Genomic DNA, 18,139 nt, shown 5'->3' with positions numbered 1-18,139 from the left:
TCGCCCTCGCCTTCCATGAATGCCTCTTTTAGTAGAAGGTCACCACCAGGACATCTGTAGTGTTGAGGATTCTGTGCAGGTCCGTAGGTTGGCGTTGTCCTCCATGACCCCGGCCGTCACTCATCACCCTCGCTTGACCTGAAAATATTTGGCCACGTTTGTCATTTACTTTGGCCAATTTGTAAATATTTCTTTGTTGCATTTTCCCGGTCGAGTATTTTTTGGAAAAAATACGCTGAATCCAACCTTCTCGTATTTATATTTTAGCGAGACTTTGCTGCCTCTGCCATGTGCCCGGTTGCTGAACCATCCACTTCTTGCTTACTGGCACAAACGCAGGGCGTTGCACAAGCTTGTACTGGGGTCATAGCAGTGGGGCTATACGTGTAGTCGTGATCATGCCATGTTTGACCTTCTCCTTTTCCTTATCTGTTTTCTATTCTTTCCCACTTGGAAATGGCTCAGCTCCTTGTTCCTCGGTTCTTCACGGAGAAGCTTCTAGACTGGGTATTCTATAGCTTTCTATATGCTTACAACCCCTCTAATCTTATCGTCTTGTGCTCTTCTCACCTCCTCCTTTATTTGATACTCAATTTAATGAGTCAATATAGAAACTAAATTGTCTGGGGTCCTTGTGTTACACTGGGTATAATGCTTGGACCCACCTTGCATGGTACCAAGAGACTTCAGTTTGGGGAATGATCTGGTAACTTTAACAAAAAGTCTTCTATTGGACAAAAATATTGGTGCAATTCTGGCATACATTGTTATGTCTTAAGTTGCTACCCCTTTCTGGTGAGCCACACCACTTTCTTAAGTGCCGAATGCTCTATAAATGTGGCACATGGCATGTCTACCAGAATCCTGGGGCATCATGATTCGTAAGTCTCACCCAACTGTATCCAATGGGTCCATCATCATGGTTGCAGAAGCATTAGATGAGTATGTTGATCCGGTTAGACCGGTGACCAATAATATGGGACTGGGTTAGGTTCCTTGGGCCACCATGTAAAATGGTTTTGAGGCCCACCATGACGTAGACCATAGTACCCATTAAATTTGGGTTTCTTCTGCTGTACCATTACCATTTTAGAGCCTGGACCTACCAGAAAATCCCCTGGTACTCTTATAGGACCATAGCTCAATAACTTCCAACAATACTTTGTATCACAGCTCCGTGACTTCCACCAATGAGTTGTATGTCTAATAGACAAGTCAGAAGATAAGTTGGAAAATAGGACTTAGTCTGGGTTCATATTTGTTTCACCAGTACAACAAAAATAACATTATTGCCAATCACATGGTGGGCACCAACAGACCCCAATGAGTATAATGGTGAACTTCCATCATGGTGTCCATTGCCGTGATGGACAAAATAACGCAGCATGCTGCACTGTTTTTGTTAGGTAGTTTTGTTCGAGTCTACTATGCAGATGTGAACACCTCCTAATTCATATAGAGTTGAGGTAACTGGTGATTTTTGTACTTGGTGTTACTTAAAGTTTCAGATAATTCCCCTTTACAACTTCCTTTATGTAGAAGACGCTTATATTAGACATTCTAGTCTTTTAATGTGGCTTATTTGTGTCCTAAAATACTAAATTGCTTGGCTGTGGTTTGGTTTCTAATCAGATGTTGCCCATTCTCAGTAACGGGAAACCCCCGTCCTTGGATAAAGGGTGTCCGTGTGTTTCTGAAGGGTCTAGAGTGGGTTTTAGTCAATACAGATATTGTAATACCCATGGAACCATAAGTTGCTTGATGTATCTACTTCACGACATGCAAGATATGGAACTCCACTGTCCTTATCTTAAGGTTTTTTTTTAGTCGATTAGTATTGAATTATCCATATTGCATATTACTACCTTCTGCATGTAGGTGAGATCCTTGGACCAACTTTCTGACTAGCTTCAGTTCATGTTGACTCTATCCCATATATAGTGCAGCATGTTCACCTCTTAAGAACCACAACAAAGAGGATGGGATTGGGATGGGAGGTCATTTAACCATCCTTGAGTAGACTGGGTAGAGAATAGTGAGTGGTAGGGTCTTCTATCTGTTGTGAACCATACCAAGAGATGGGCCACTTTTGAGTCTTGCCATAAGGTCCCTGGTCTGTATCTTCTCCTTGCAATTTGGTTGGTTAACTTTCCCACTTTTGTGCTTTTTCCCTTCAGACGGAAGATACAAATACAGACCTACCATATCCTCCTCCTCAGAAGAGCGCCAATGTGTACATGATTCCTCAGGGCATAAAACCTGTTCTGCAGAGAACCGCTATAGAGGTGAGTTCACATATGCTTGGCATATACTTCAGTCTACGTACCCACTTGGGAAAGTAGATTTGCATTATTAATGGGGTTGGAAACTGGCCCAAGACCATGCATGCCAATCATCCCTAGTTTGGTGCAACAGTCCCAGGAACTGGGCTACATTGGTTGGGGTTTATACAAATTGGCCCCAATAGTGGGTACTTAGGAGAGGTCCAAGACATTGCTCAAGGCAGAGCTTAAAGAGGACTTTTCACCACATCCAAAACCTCCAGTTATTTCCATCATTCACAGATTCTGGAGCCATTGGAATTTTTCCTTCGTCCCCCACCATTCATGGACAGTCAGGACAATTATGCTGTCCATGGACAGGTAGGTGGTGTCAGGCTGGAGCAGAAAGACCGGGACCGCCCACCTGACAGTAGAGAGCCTAATGGTGCTGATAGTAACTTAAATAATTGGAACATTATGGGTCCAGAAACAATGTTTCAACTTATGCCAGAATCATTGTTTCAACTCTTATTGAAGGATGCCAAGAGTTGGAGGTGGCAGTGGTGGCGAAATGTCCTCTTTAAGGCAAGGTTTGCACAGTCAGGTTTTCTTCAGATTCTTTTTTGAAGCCAACATCGGGAGTGGATCGATGGTAAGTGGAAGATGTTAAACTCATGACAAGGGTTTGAAGAGGAAGCAAACACTAACCACTTCTGTTCTTGGTAGCAAACCTCGAGCACATAACAGTTGCCCAGTTTGGGGCCCTCTCATCTACCTGCACCAGGTCTCCATCTTGTGTTGGCTTTGGCAGTGGTTTCCTACATGTCCTCTTGGCATTGTATAGCTCGATGCACTTGACTTCCTGACTAATTTGTCTCCCGAATGGGCGCATGTGGAAAAAGGATCAACGTCTATAATTCTGTATCTATATATGTGTGTTGTATTTCACGACAGGACCTAATGCATTGATCCCATAGGCTCTTGTTACATCAGCTTGTTACTTTATATGAGACATTTAACAGCTTTTTCCCTCACTTTCCCGGTGGTTACGATGATGAGCTGATAGCCGTTATTAAATAAACCTTCTAACCATGAGATTTCGACCCACTCTGACGGCAGGTTCTGGCATGGGGTCTGAGAAACCTTAAGAGCTACCAGCTGGCCAGCGTGACATCCCCCAGCCTCATTGTGGAGTGTGGCGATGAAATGATCCAGTCTTGCGTTATTAAAAACGTCAAAAAGAATCCCAACTTTGATGTGTGCGTCCTCTTCATGGAAGTGGTAAGAGCCTTAATACAGTAAACAGATTTTCCTCCCTGACCCTTGCGTCGTAAGAAAGGCCCAGGTGCTTGTAAAACGCGCTTGGCTTGGATTCAGCGACTTTTATAAGCCGATATTCCAGAGGTGCGAGAGAGCTAGCATGTGTTTCTTATATCACGGGGCTGAATGAAAGCTGTCTATCAGCAGCTGGAAACCAGCACTGGGATTATTAGATGTGAGGACCAGTGTAAGGAGCTACAACCAGTTACAAAATGACAACCTGTCTGAGATCGAGCGGGAACCCTTCTTTCTGGATAACATGGCTTCCAGGTTTGGATTGTGGATATGGGGTCTCGAACACTAAGAGATTTCCAGTTGACTGGTGATACTTGGGAAAGGCTCATTGTACAGATCGGTCTACTCTTACCTGTACGCAAATTTTGGCTTCCAGGTTTGGATTGTGGATATGGGGTCTCGAACACCAAGAGATCTCCAGTTGACTGGTGATACTTGGGAAATGCTCATTGTACAGATCAGTCTACTCTTACCTGTAGGCAAATTTTGATAAGGGTTCCAGTTCTCATGAATTGAATATATTATCCTGACATGTTAGCCAAACCATTGGGTGGTCTCATATGGACACATAAAGGTACGGGGGACACATTTCTATCATTGGTTTTGCTACGTTGACTTTGAAGAGTATAAGGCTGTAAATAATGGACCTTCATGTCCCCGGCCACCTATACCTTCTAATGTGCATTACTGTAGGACAATGGTGTGATGTCACATTTGTGTTTGTCTGTTCTTCTTCCATCATGGGAACAGAAGAATGGACTAAATGTATCGACAAAAGGAACTGTTTTATTATAAGGAGTGGTTTCTTCTTTCTTATCTAAAATGGTTGTCCAGGATTTTCAGAAAATTGACAAAGGGCAGGAAATGATACAACATACAAAGTAACCATTACTTACATGTTCCATACCAGTTCTGATGGTTCATGTCGGTCCTACAGTGATCATGTCACATATATCATTCACATCACTGGCCTCCATGGTGATGCTTGGATCTATGAATGTTACCGTTGAGGCCAATGATCATCTGCACATAAGTGAAGGTCTGTCTATGAACAATCATCTAATCTTGTTTCAGAGACTTCCCCGAGAAGATCTCTACTGTCCGCCCATCATTGTGAAGGTGATCGATAATCGGCAGTTTGGACGGAAGCCTGTAGTAGGACAATGTACCATTAACTCGCTGGAAGAATTCCATTGTGACCCCAATGTGGAGGAGTCAGATATGGATGAAGGCATGGCAGGTACGAGATAGAAACGCTGTCGTCATGTGTAGGGTCTAGTGTGGACGATGGTCTATGTGACCAATGTTATCACTGGAAATGATGACCCTGAACATTGATATGATGACACCTGTGGTGAGAGAAGGATAATAGCGCTGTGACATGGTCCATGGTCGTAAGGTTGTCATTGTCAGTCTATGAAAGTGAGAATCATAAAAGATTTCACAGATGGTGAGAAGCCCGATCCTTCAGAAGATTCCAGTACTCAATCTTGCTATGAGATTATGTCACATGTAACATCAATTGTAAGCCTCAAAATCCTCTCACTCGAGATACAGGATAATGACAGGCTGACACTTGGGGTACAGGATAATGACAGGCTGATACTGGGGTACAGGATAATGACAGGCTGATACTGGGGTACAGGATAATGACAGGCTGATACTTGGGGTACAGGATAATGACAGGCTGATACTTGGGGTACAGGATAATGACAGGCTGATACTTGGGGTACAGGATAATGACAGGCTGATACTCGGGGTGCAGGATAATGACAGGCTGACACTTGGGGTACAGGATAATGACAGGCTGATACTCGGGGTACAGAATAATGACAGGCTGACACTTGGGGTACAGGATAATGACAGGCTGATACTTGGGGTACAGGATAATGACAGGCTGATACTTGGGGTACAGGATAATGACAGGCTGATACTTGGGGTACAGGAAAATGACAGGCTGATACTTAGGGTACAGGATAATGACAGGCTGATACTTGGGGTACAGGATAATGACAGGCTGATACTTGGGGTACAGGATAATGACAGGCTGACACTTGGGGTACAGGATAATGACAGGCTGATACTTGGGGTACAGGATAATGACAGGCTGATACTTGTGGTACAGGATAATGACAGGCTGATACTTGGGGTACAGGATAATGACAGGCTGATACTTGGGGTACAGGATAATGACAGGCTGATACTTGGGGTACAGGATAATGACAGGCTGATACTTAGGGTACAGGATAATGACAGGCTGATACTTGGGGTACAGGATAATGACAGGCTAATACTTGAGGTACAGGATAATGACAGGCTGATACTTGGGGTACAGGATAATGACAGGCTGATACTTGGGGTACAGGATAATGACAGGCTGACATTTGGGGTACAGGATAATGACAGGCTGATACTTGGGGTACAGGATAATGACAGGCTGATACTTGGGGTACAGGATAATGACAGGCTGATACTTGGGGTACAGGATAATGACAGGCTGACAATGGGGGTACAGGATGATAGGCTGATACTCGGGGTACAGGATAATGACAGGCTGATATTCGGGGTACAGGATGATAGGCTGATACTCGGGGTACAGGATATTGACAGGCTGACACTTGGGGTACAGGATAATGACAGGCTGATACTTGGGGTACAGGATAATGACAGGCTGATACTTGGGGTACAGGATAATGACAGGCTGATACTTGGGGTACAGGATAATGACAGGCTGATACTTGGGGTACAGGATAATGACAGGCTGATACTTGGGGTACAGGGTAATGACAGGCTAATACTTGAGGTACAGGATAATGACAGGCTGACACTTGGGGTACAGGATAATGACAGGCTGATACTTGGGGTACAGGATAATGACAGGCTGATACTTGGGGTACAGGATAATGACAGGCTGACATTTGGGGTACAGGATAATGACAGGCTGATACTTGGGGTACAGGATAATGACAGGCTGATACTTGGGGTACAGGATAATGACAGGCTGATACTTGGGGTACAGGATAATGACAGGCTGATACTTGGGGTACAGGATAATGACAGGCTGATACTTGGGTTGCAGGATAATGACAGGCTGATACTTGGGGTACAGGATAATGACAGGCTGATACTTGGGGTACAGGATAATGACAGGCTGACATTTGGGGTACAGGATAATGACAGGCTGACACTTGGGGTACAGGATAATAACAGGCTGACACTTGGGGTACAGGATAATGACAGGCTGATACTCGGGATACAGGATAATGACAGGCTAATACTTGGGGTACAGGATAATGACAGGCTGATACTTGGGGTACAGGATAATGACAGGCTGATACTCGGGATACAGGATAATGACAGGCTGATACTTGGGGTACAGGATAATGACAGGCTGATACTTGGGGTACAGGATAATGACAGGCTGATACTTGGGGTACAGGATAATGACAGGTTGACACTTGTGGTACAGGATAATGACAGGCTGATACTTGGGGTACAGGATAATGACAGGCTGATACTTGGGGTACAGGATAATGACAGGCTGATACTTGGGGTACAGGATAATGACAGGCTGACACTTGGGGTACAGGATAATGACAGGATGATACTTGGGGTACAGGATAATGACAGGCTGATACTTGGGGTACAGGATAATGACAGGTTGACACTTGTGGTACAGGATAATGACAGGCTGATACTTGGGGTACAGGATAATGACAGGCTGATACTTGGGGTACAGGATAATGACAGGCTGATACTTGGGGTACAGGATAATGACAGGCTGACACTTGGGGTACAGGATAATGACAGGCTGATACTTGGGGTACAGGATAATGACAGGCTGATACTTGGGGTACAGGATAATGACAGGCTGATACTTGGGGTACAGGATAATGACAGGCTGATACTTGGGGTACAGGATAATGACAGGCTGATACTTGGGGTACAGGATAATGACAGGCTGATACTTGGGGTACAGGATAATGACAGGTTGACACTTGTGGTACAGGACAATGACAGGCTGATACTTGGGGTACAGGATAATGACAGGCTGACATTTGGGGTACAGGATAATGACAGGCTGACACTTGGGGTACAGGATAATGACAGGCTGATACTTGGGGTACAGGATAATGACAGGCTGATACTTGGGGTACAGGATAATGACAGGCTGATACTCGGGGTACAGGATAATGACAGGCTGATACTTGGGGTACAGGATAATGACAGGCTGATACTCGGGGTACAGGATAATGACAGGCTGATACTTGGGGTACAGGATAATGACAGGCTGACACTTGGGGTACAGGATAATGACAGGCTGATACTTGGGGTACAGGATAATGACAGGCTGATACTTGGGGTACAGAATAATGACAGGCTGATACTCGGGGTACAGGATAATGACAGGCTGATACTTGGGGTACAGGATAATGACAGGCTGATACTTGGGGTACAGGATAATGACAGGCTGATACTCGGGGTACAGGATAATGACAGGATGACACTTGGGGTACAGGATAATGACAGGCTGATACTTGGGATACAGGATAATGACAGGCTGATATTTGGGGTACAGGATAATGACAGGCTGATACTTGGGGTACAGGATAATGACAGGCTGATACTTGGGGTACAGGATAATGACAGGCTGATACTCGGGGTACAGGGTAATGACAGGCTGATACTCGGGGTACAGGATAATGACAGGCTGATACTCGGGGTACAGGATAATGACAGGATGATACTCGGGGTACAGGATAATGACAGGCTGATACTTGGGGTACAGGATAAAGACAGGCTGATACTCGGGGTACAGGATAATGACAGGATGACACTTGGGGTACAGGATAATGACAGGCTAAAACTTGGGGTACAGGATGATAGGCTGATACTCGGGGTACAGGATAATGACAGGCTGATATTCGGGGTACAGGATAATGACAGGCTGACACTTGGGGTACAGGATAATGACAGGCTGATACTCGGGGTACAGGATAATGACAGGCTGATACTTGGGGTACAGGATAATGACAGGCTGATACTTGGGGTACAGGATAGTGACAGGCTGATACTTGGGGTACAGGATAATGACAGGCTGATACTCGGGGTACAGGATAGTGACAGGCTGATACTTGGGGTACAGGATAATGACAGGCTGATACTCGGGGTACAGGATAATGACAGGCTGATACTTGGGGTACAGGATAATGACAGGCTGATACTTGGGGTACAGGATAATGACAGGCTGATACTTGGGGTACAGGATAATGACAAGCTGATACTTGGGGTACAGGATAATGACAGGCTGATACTTGGGGTACAGGATAATGACAGGCTGATACTTGGGGTACAGGATAATGACAGGCTGATACTTGGGGTACAGGATAATGACAGGCTGATACTTGGGGTACAGGATAATGACAGGCTGATACTTGGGGTACAGGATAATGACAGGCTGATACTCGGGGTACAGGATAATGACAGGCTGATACTTGGGGTACAGGATAATGACAGGCTGATACTTGGGGTACAGGATAATGACAGGCTGATACTTGGGGTACAGGATAGTGACAGGCTGATACTTGGGGTACAGGATAATGACAGGCTGATATTCGGGGTACAGGATGATAGGCTGATACTCGGGGTACAGGATATTGACAGGCTGACACTTGGGGTACAGGATAATGACAGGCTGATACTTGGGGTACAGGATAATGACAGGCTGATACTTGGGGTACAGGATAATGACAGGCTGATACTTGGGGTACAGGATAATGACAGGCTGATACTTGGGGTACAGGATAATGACAGGCTGATACTTGGGGTACAGGGTAATGACAGGCTAATACTTGAGGTACAGGATAATGACAGGCTGATACTTGGGGTACAGGATAATGACAGGCTGATACTTGGGGTACAGGATAATGACAGGCTGACATTTGGGGTACAGGATAATGACAGGCTGATACTTGGGGTACAGGATAATGACAGGCTGATACTTGGGGTACAGGATAATGACAGGCTGACACTTGGGGTACAGGATAATGACAGGCTGATACTTGGGGTACAGGATAATGACAGGCTGATACTTGGGGTACAGGATAATGACAGGCTGATACTTGGGGTACAGGATAATGACAGGCTGATACTTGGGGTACAGGATAATGACAGGCTGATACTTGGGGTACAGGATAATGACAGGCTGACAATGGGGGTACAGGATGATAGGCTGATACTCGGGGTACAGGATATTGACAGGCTGACACTTGGGGTACAGGATAATGACAGGCTGATACTTGGGGTACAGGATAATGACAGGCTGATACTTGGGGTACAGGATAATGACAGGCTGATACTTGGGGTACAGGATAATGACAGGCTGATACTTGGGGTACAGGATAATGACAGGCTGATACTTGGGGTACAGGATAATGACAGGCTGATACTTGGGGTACAGGATAATGACAGGCTGACATTTGGGGTACAGGATAATGACAGGCTGATACTTGGGGTACAGGATAATGACAGGCTGATACTTGGGGTACAGGGTAATGACAGGCTAATACTTGAGGTACAGGATAATGACAGGCTGATACTTGGGGTACAGGATAATGACAGGCTGATACTTGGGGTACAGGATAATGACAGGCTGACATTTGGGGTACAGGATGATAGGCTGATACTCGGGGTACAGGATATTGACAGGCTGACACTTGGGGTACAGGATAATGACAGGCTGACACTTGGGGTACAGGATAATGACAGGCTGATACTTGGGGTACAGGATAATGACAGGCTGATACTCGGGGTACAGGATAATGACAGGCTGATACTCGGGGTACAGGATAATGACAGGCTGATACTTGGGGTACAGGATAATGACAGGCTGATACTCGGGGTACAGGATAATGACAGGCTGATACTCGGGGTACAGGATAATGACAGGCTGATACTTGGGGTACAGGATAATGACAGGCTGATACTTGGGGTACAGGATAATGACAGGCTTACACTTGGGGTACAGGATAATGACAGGCTGATACTCGGGGTACAGGATAATGACAGGCTGATACTCGGGGTACAGGATAATGACAGGCTGATACTTGGGGTACAGGATAATGACAGGCTGATACTTGGGGTACAGGATAATGACAGGCTGATACTTGGGGTACAGGGTAATGACAGGCTGATACTTGGGGTACAGGATAATGACAGGCAGATACTTGGGGTACAGGATAATGACAGGCTGATACTTGGGGTACAGGATAATGACAGGCTGACAATGGGGGTACAGGGTAATGACAGGCTGATACTTGGGGTACAGGATAATGACAGGCTGATACTTGGGGTACAGGATAATGACAGGCTGATACTTGGGGTACAGGATAATGACAGGCTGATACTTGGGGTACAGGATAATGACAGGCTGATACTCGGGGTACAGGATAATGACAGGCTGATACTTGGGGTACAGGATAATGACAGGCTGATACTTGGGGTACAGGATAATGACAGGCTGACACTTGGGGTACAGGATAGTGACAGGCTGATACTTGGGGTACAGGATAATGACAGGCTGATACTCGGGGTACAGGATAATGACAGGCTGATACTTGGGGTACAGGATAATGACAGGCTGATACTTGGGGTACAGGATAATGACAGGCTGATACTTGGGGTACAGGATAATGACAGGCTGATACTTGGGGTACAGGATAATGACAGGCTGATACTCGGGGTACAGGATAATGACAGGCTGATACTTGGGGTACAGGATAATGACAGGCTGATACTTGGGGTACAGGATAATGACAGGCTGATACTTGGGGTACAGGATAGTGACAGGCTGATACTTGGGGTACAGGATAATGACAGGCTGACACTTGGGGTACAGGATAATGACAGGCTGACAATGGGGGTACAGGGTAATGACAGGCTGATACTTGGGGTACAGGATAATGACAGGCTGATATTCGGGGTACAAGATGATAGGCTGATACTCGGGGTACAGGATAATGACAGGCTGACACTTGGGGTACAGGATAATGACAGGCTGATACTCGGGGTACAGGATAATGACAGGCTGATACTCGGGGTACAGGATAATGACAGGCTAATACTTGGGGTACAGGATAATGACAGGCTGATACTTGGGGTACAGGATAATGACAGGCTGACAATGGGGGTACAGGGTAATGACAGGCTGATACTTGGGGTACAGGATAATGACAGGCTGATACTTGGGGTACAGGATAATGACAGGCTGACACTTGGGGTACAGGATAATGACAGGATGATACTTGGGGTACAGGATAATGACAGGCTGATACTTGGGGTACAGGATAATGACAGGCTGATACTTGGGGTACAGGATAATGACAGGCTGATACTTGGGGTACAGGATAATGACAGGCTGATACTTGGGGTACAGGATAATGTCAGGCTGATACTTGGGGTACAGGATAATGACAGGCTGATACTTGGGGTACAGGATAATGACAGGCTGATACTTGGGGTACAGGACAATGACAGGCTGATACTTGGGGTACAGGATAATGACAGGCTGACACTTGGGGTACAGGATAATGACAGGCTGACATTTGGGGTACAGGATAATGACAGGCTGACACTTGGGGTACAGGATAATGACAGGCTGATACTTGGGGTACAGGATAATGACAGGCTGATACTTGGGGTACAGGATAATGACAGGCTGATACTTGGGGTACAGGATAATGACAGGCTGATACTTGGGGTACAGGATAATGACAGGCTGACATTTGGGGTACAGGATAATGACAGGCTGATACTCGGGGTACAGGATAATGACAGGCTGATACTTGGGGTACAGGATAATGACAGGCTGATACTTGGGGTACAGGATAATGACAGGCTGATACTCGGGGTACAGGATAATGACAGGCTGATACTCGGGGTACAGGATAATGACAGGATGATACTCGGGGTACAGGATAATGACAGGCTGATACTTGGGGTACAGGATAAAGACAGGCTGATACTCGGGGTACAGGATAATGACAGGATGACACTTGGGGTACAGGATAATGACAGGCTGATACTCGGGGTACAGGATGATAGGCTGATACTCGGGGTACAGGATAATGACAGGCTGATATTCGGGGTACAGGATGATAGGCTGATACTCGGGGTACAGGATAATGACAGGCTGACACTTGGGGTACAGGATAATGACAGGCTGATACTTGGGGTACAGGATAATGACAGGCTGACACTTGGGGTACAGGATAATGACAGGCTGATACTCGGGGTACAGGATAATGACAGGCTGATACTTGGGGTACAGGATAATGACAGGCTGATACTTGGGGTACAGGATAATGACAGGCTGATACTTGGGGTACAGGATAATGACAGGCTGATACTCGGGGTACAGGATAATGACAGGCTGATACTTGGGGTACAGGATAATGACAGGCTGACACTTGGGGTACAGGATAATGACAGGCTGATACTTGGGGTACAGGATAATGACAGGCTGATATTCGGGGTACAAGATGATAGGCTGATACTCGGGGTACAGGATAATGACAGGCTGACACTTGGGGTACAGGATAATGACAGGCTGATACTCGGGGTACAGGATAATGACAGGCTGATACTCGGGGTACAGGATAATGACAGGCTGATACTTGGGGTACAGGATAATGACAGGCTGATACTTGGGGTACAGGATAATGACAGGCTGATACTTGGGGTACAGGATAGTGACAGGCTGATACTTGGGGTACAGGATAATGACAGGCTGATATTCGGGGTACAGGATGATAGGCTGATACTCGGGGTACAGGATATTGACAGGCTGACACTTGGGGTACAGGATAATGACAGGCTGATACTTGGGGTACAGGATAATGACAGGCTGATACTTGGGGTACAGGATAATGACAGGCTGATACTTGGGGTACAGGATAATGACAGGCTGATACTTGGGGTACAGGATAATGACAGGCTGATACTTGGGGTACAGGGTAATGACAGGCTAATACTTGAGGTACAGGATAATGACAGGCTGATACTTGGGGTACAGGATAATGACAGGCTGATACTTGGGGTACAGGATAATGACAGGCTGACATTTGGGGTACAGGATAATGACAGGCTGATACTTGGGGTACAGGATAATGACAGGCTGATACTTGGGGTACAGGATAATGACAGGCTGACACTTGGGGTACAGGATAATGACAGGCTGATACTTGGGGTACAGGATAATGACAGGCTGATACTTGGGGTACAGGATAATGACAGGCTGATACTTGGGGTACAGGATAATGACAGGCTGATACTTGGGGTACAGGATAATGACAGGCTGATACTTGGGGTACAGGATAATGACAGGCTGACAATGGGGGTACAGGATGATAGGCTGATACTCGGGGTACAGGATATTGACAGGCTGACACTTGGGGTACAGGATAATGACAGGCTGATACTTGGGGTACAGGATAATGACAGGCTGATACTTGGGGTACAGGATAATGACAGGCTGATACTTGGGGTACAGGATAATGACAGGCTGATACTTGGGGTACAGGATAATGACAGGCTGATACTTGGGGTACAGGATAATGACAGGCTGATACTTGGGGTACAGGATAATGACAGGCTGACATTTGGGGTACAGGATAATGACAGGCTGATACTTGGGGTACAGGATAATGACAGGCTGATACTTGGGGTACAGGGTAATGACAGGCTAATACTTGAGGTACAGGATAATGACAGGCTGATACTTGGGGTACAGGATAATGACAGGCTGATACTTGGGGTACAGGATAATGACAGGCTGACATTTGGGGTACAGGATGATAGGCTGATACTCGGGGTACAGGATATTGACAGGCTGACACTTGGGGTACAGGATAATGACAGGCTGACACTTGGGGTACAGGATAATGACAGGCTGATACTTGGGGTACAGGATAATGACAGGCTGATACTCGGGGTACAGGATAATGACAGGCTGATACTCGGGGTACAGGATAATGACAGGCTGATACTTGGGGTACAGGATAATGACAGGCTGATACTCGGGGTACAGGATAATGACAGGCTGATACTCGGGGTACAGGATAATGACAGGCTGATACTTGGGGTACAGGATAATGACAGGCTGATACTTGGGGTACAGGATAATGACAGGCTTACACTTGGGGTACAGGATAATGACAGGCTGATACTCGGGGTACAGGATAATGACAGGCTGATACTCGGGGTACAGGATAATGACAGGCTGATACTTGGGGTACAGGATAATGACAGGCTGATACTTGGGGTACAGGATAATGACAGGCTGATACTTGGGGTACAGGGTAATGACAGGCTGATACTTGGGGTACAGGATAATGACAGGCAGATACTTGGGGTACAGGATAATGACAGGCTGATACTTGGGGTACAGGATAATGACAGGCTGACAATGGGGGTACAGGGTAATGACAGGCTGATACTTGGGGTACAGGATAATGACAGGCTGATACTTGGGGTACAGGATAATGACAGGCTGATACTTGGGGTACAGGATAATGACAGGCTGATACTTGGGGTACAGGATAATGACAGGCTGATACTCGGGGTACAGGATAATGACAGGCTGATACTTGGGGTACAGGATAATGACAGGCTGATACTTGGGGTACAGGATAATGACAGGCTGACACTTGGGGTACAGGATAGTGACAGGCTGATACTTGGGGTACAGGATAATGACAGGCTGATACTCGGGGTACAGGATAATGACAGGCTGATACTTGGGGTACAGGATAATGACAGGCTGATACTTGGGGTACAGGATAATGACAGGCTGATACTTGGGGTACAGGATAATGACAGGCTGATACTTGGGGTACAGGATAATGACAGGCTGATACTCGGGGTACAGGATAATGACAGGCTGATACTTGGGGTACAGGATAATGACAGGCTGATACTTGGGGTACAGGATAATGACAGGCTGATACTTGGGGTACAGGATAGTGACAGGCTGATACTTGGGGTACAGGATAATGACAGGCTGACACTTGGGGTACAGGATAATGACAGGCTGACAATGGGGGTACAGGGTAATGACAGGCTGATACTTGGGGTACAGGATAATGACAGGCTGATATTCGGGGTACAAGATGATAGGCTGATACTCGGGGTACAGGATAATGACAGGCTGACACTTGGGGTACAGGATAATGACAGGCTGATACTCGGGGTACAGGATAATGACAGGCTGATACTCGGGGTACAGGATAATGACAGGCTAATACTTGGGGTACAGGATAATGACAGGCTGATACTTGGGGTACAGGATAATGACAGGCTGACAATGGGGGTACAGGGTAATGACAGGCTGATACTTGGGGTACAGGATAATGACAGGCTGATACTTGGGGTACAGGATAATGACAGGCTGACACTTGGGGTACAGGATAATGACAGGATGATACTTGGGGTACAGGATAATGACAGGCTGATACTTGGGGTACAGGATAATGACAGGCTGATACTTGGGGTACAGGATAATGACAGGCTGATACTTGGGGTACAGGATAATGACAGGCTGATACTTGGGGTACAGGATAATGTCAGGCTGATACTTGGGGTACAGGATAATGACAGGCTGATACTTGGGGTACAGGATAATGACAGGCTGATACTTGGGGTACAGGACAATGACAGGCTGATACTTGGGGTACAGGATAATGACAGGCTGACACTTGGGGTACAGGATAATGACAGGCTGACATTTGGGGTACAGGATAATGACAGGCTGACACTTGGGGTACAGGATAATGACAGGCTGATACTTGGGGTACAGGATAATGACAGGCTGATACTTGGGGTACAGGATAATGACAGGCTGATACTTGGGGTACAGGATAATGACAGGCTGATACTTGGGGTACAGGATAATGACAGGCTGACATTTGGGGTACAGGATAATGACAGGCTGATACTCGGGGTACAGGATAATGACAGGCTGATACTTGGGGTACAGGATAATGACAGGCTGATACTTGGGGTACAGGATAATGACAGGCTGATACTCGGGGTACAGGATAATGACAGGCTGATACTCGGGGTACAGGATAATGACAGGATGATACTCGGGGTACAGGATAATGACAGGCTGATACTTGGGGTACAGGATAAAGACAGGCTGATACTCGGGGTACAGGATAATGACAGGATGACACTTGGGGTACAGGATAATGACAGGCTGATACTCGGGGTACAGGATGATAGGCTGATACTCGGGGTACAGGATAATGACAGGCTGATATTCGGGGTACAGGATGATAGGCTGATACTCGGGGTACAGGATAATGACAGGCTGACACTTGGGGTACAGGATAATGACAGGCTGATACTTGGGGTACAGGATAATGACAGGCTGACACTTGGGGTACAGGATAATGACAGGCTGATACTCGGGGTACAGGATAATGACAGGCTGATACTTGGGGTACAGGATAATGACAGGCTGATACTTGGGGTACAGGATAATGACAGGCTGATACTTGGGGTACAGGATAATGACAGGCTGATACTCGGGGTACAGGATAATGACAGGCTGATACTTGGGGTACAGGATAATGACAGGCTGACACTTGGGGTACAGGATAATGACAGGCTGATACTTGGGGTACAGGATAATGACAGGCTGATATTCGGGGTACAAGATGATAGGCTGATACTCGGGGTACAGGATAATGACAGGCTGACACTTGGGGTACAGGATAATGACAGGCTGATACTCGGGGTACAGGATAATGACAGGCTGATACTTGGGGTACAGGATAATGACAGGCTGACACTTGGGGTACAGGATAATGACAGGCTGACACTTGGGGTACAGGATAATGACAGGCTGATACTTGGGGTACAGGATAATGACAGGCTGATACTTGGGGTACAGGATAATGACAGGCTGACACTTGGGGTACAGGATAATGACAGGCTGACACTTGGGGTACAGGATAATGACAGGCTGATACTTGGGGTACAGGATAATGACAGGCTGATACTCGGGGTACAGGATAGTGACAGGCTGATACTTGGGGTACAGGATAATGACAGGCTGATACTCGGGGTACAGGATAATGACAGGCTGATACTTGGGGTACAGGATAATGACAGGCTGATACTTGGGGTACAGGATAATGACAGGCTGATACTTGGGGTACAGGATAATGACAGGCTGATACTTGGGGTACAGGATAATGACAGGCTGATACTCGGGGTACAGGATAATGACAGGCTGATACTTGGGGTACAGGATAATGACAGGCTGATACTTGGGGTACAGGATAATGACAGGCTGATACTTGGGGTACAGGATAATGACAGGCTGATACTTGGGGTACAGGATAATGACAGGCTGATACTCGGGGTACAGGATAATGACAGGCTGATACTTGGGGTACAGGATAATGACAGGCTGATACTTGGGGTACAGGATAATGACAGGCTGATACTTGGGGTACAGGATAGTGACAGGCTGATAC

The 18,139-nt window shown here is 46.4% G+C and overlaps 1 protein-coding gene across 2 annotated transcripts in view; it reads left to right on the top strand.

Moving 5' to 3' along the window:
- The window catches only part of DYSF (dysferlin), a 283,259-nt gene that overhangs the window by 152,111 nt on the left and 113,009 nt on the right, over positions 1-18,139 (top strand). The window contains exons 37-40 of one of the 2 annotated variants that reach the window (XM_075261819.1): positions 466-507; positions 2,178-2,285; positions 3,381-3,542; positions 4,671-4,836. In XM_075261819.1, the coding sequence (XP_075117920.1) occupies positions 466-507; positions 2,178-2,285; positions 3,381-3,542; positions 4,671-4,836 (478 nt within the window). The remainder of the gene's footprint in view (positions 1-465; positions 508-2,177; positions 2,286-3,380; positions 3,543-4,670; positions 4,837-18,139) is intronic. The other variant, XM_075261820.1, reaches the window with a different exon arrangement.

The sequence above is a fragment of the Leptodactylus fuscus genome, chromosome 1 (genome assembly GCF_031893055.1).
Source record: "Leptodactylus fuscus isolate aLepFus1 chromosome 1, aLepFus1.hap2, whole genome shotgun sequence".
Lineage (NCBI taxonomy): Eukaryota > Metazoa > Chordata > Amphibia > Anura > Leptodactylidae > Leptodactylus > Leptodactylus fuscus.
This window is presented reverse-complemented; position numbering and strand designations above follow the sequence as displayed.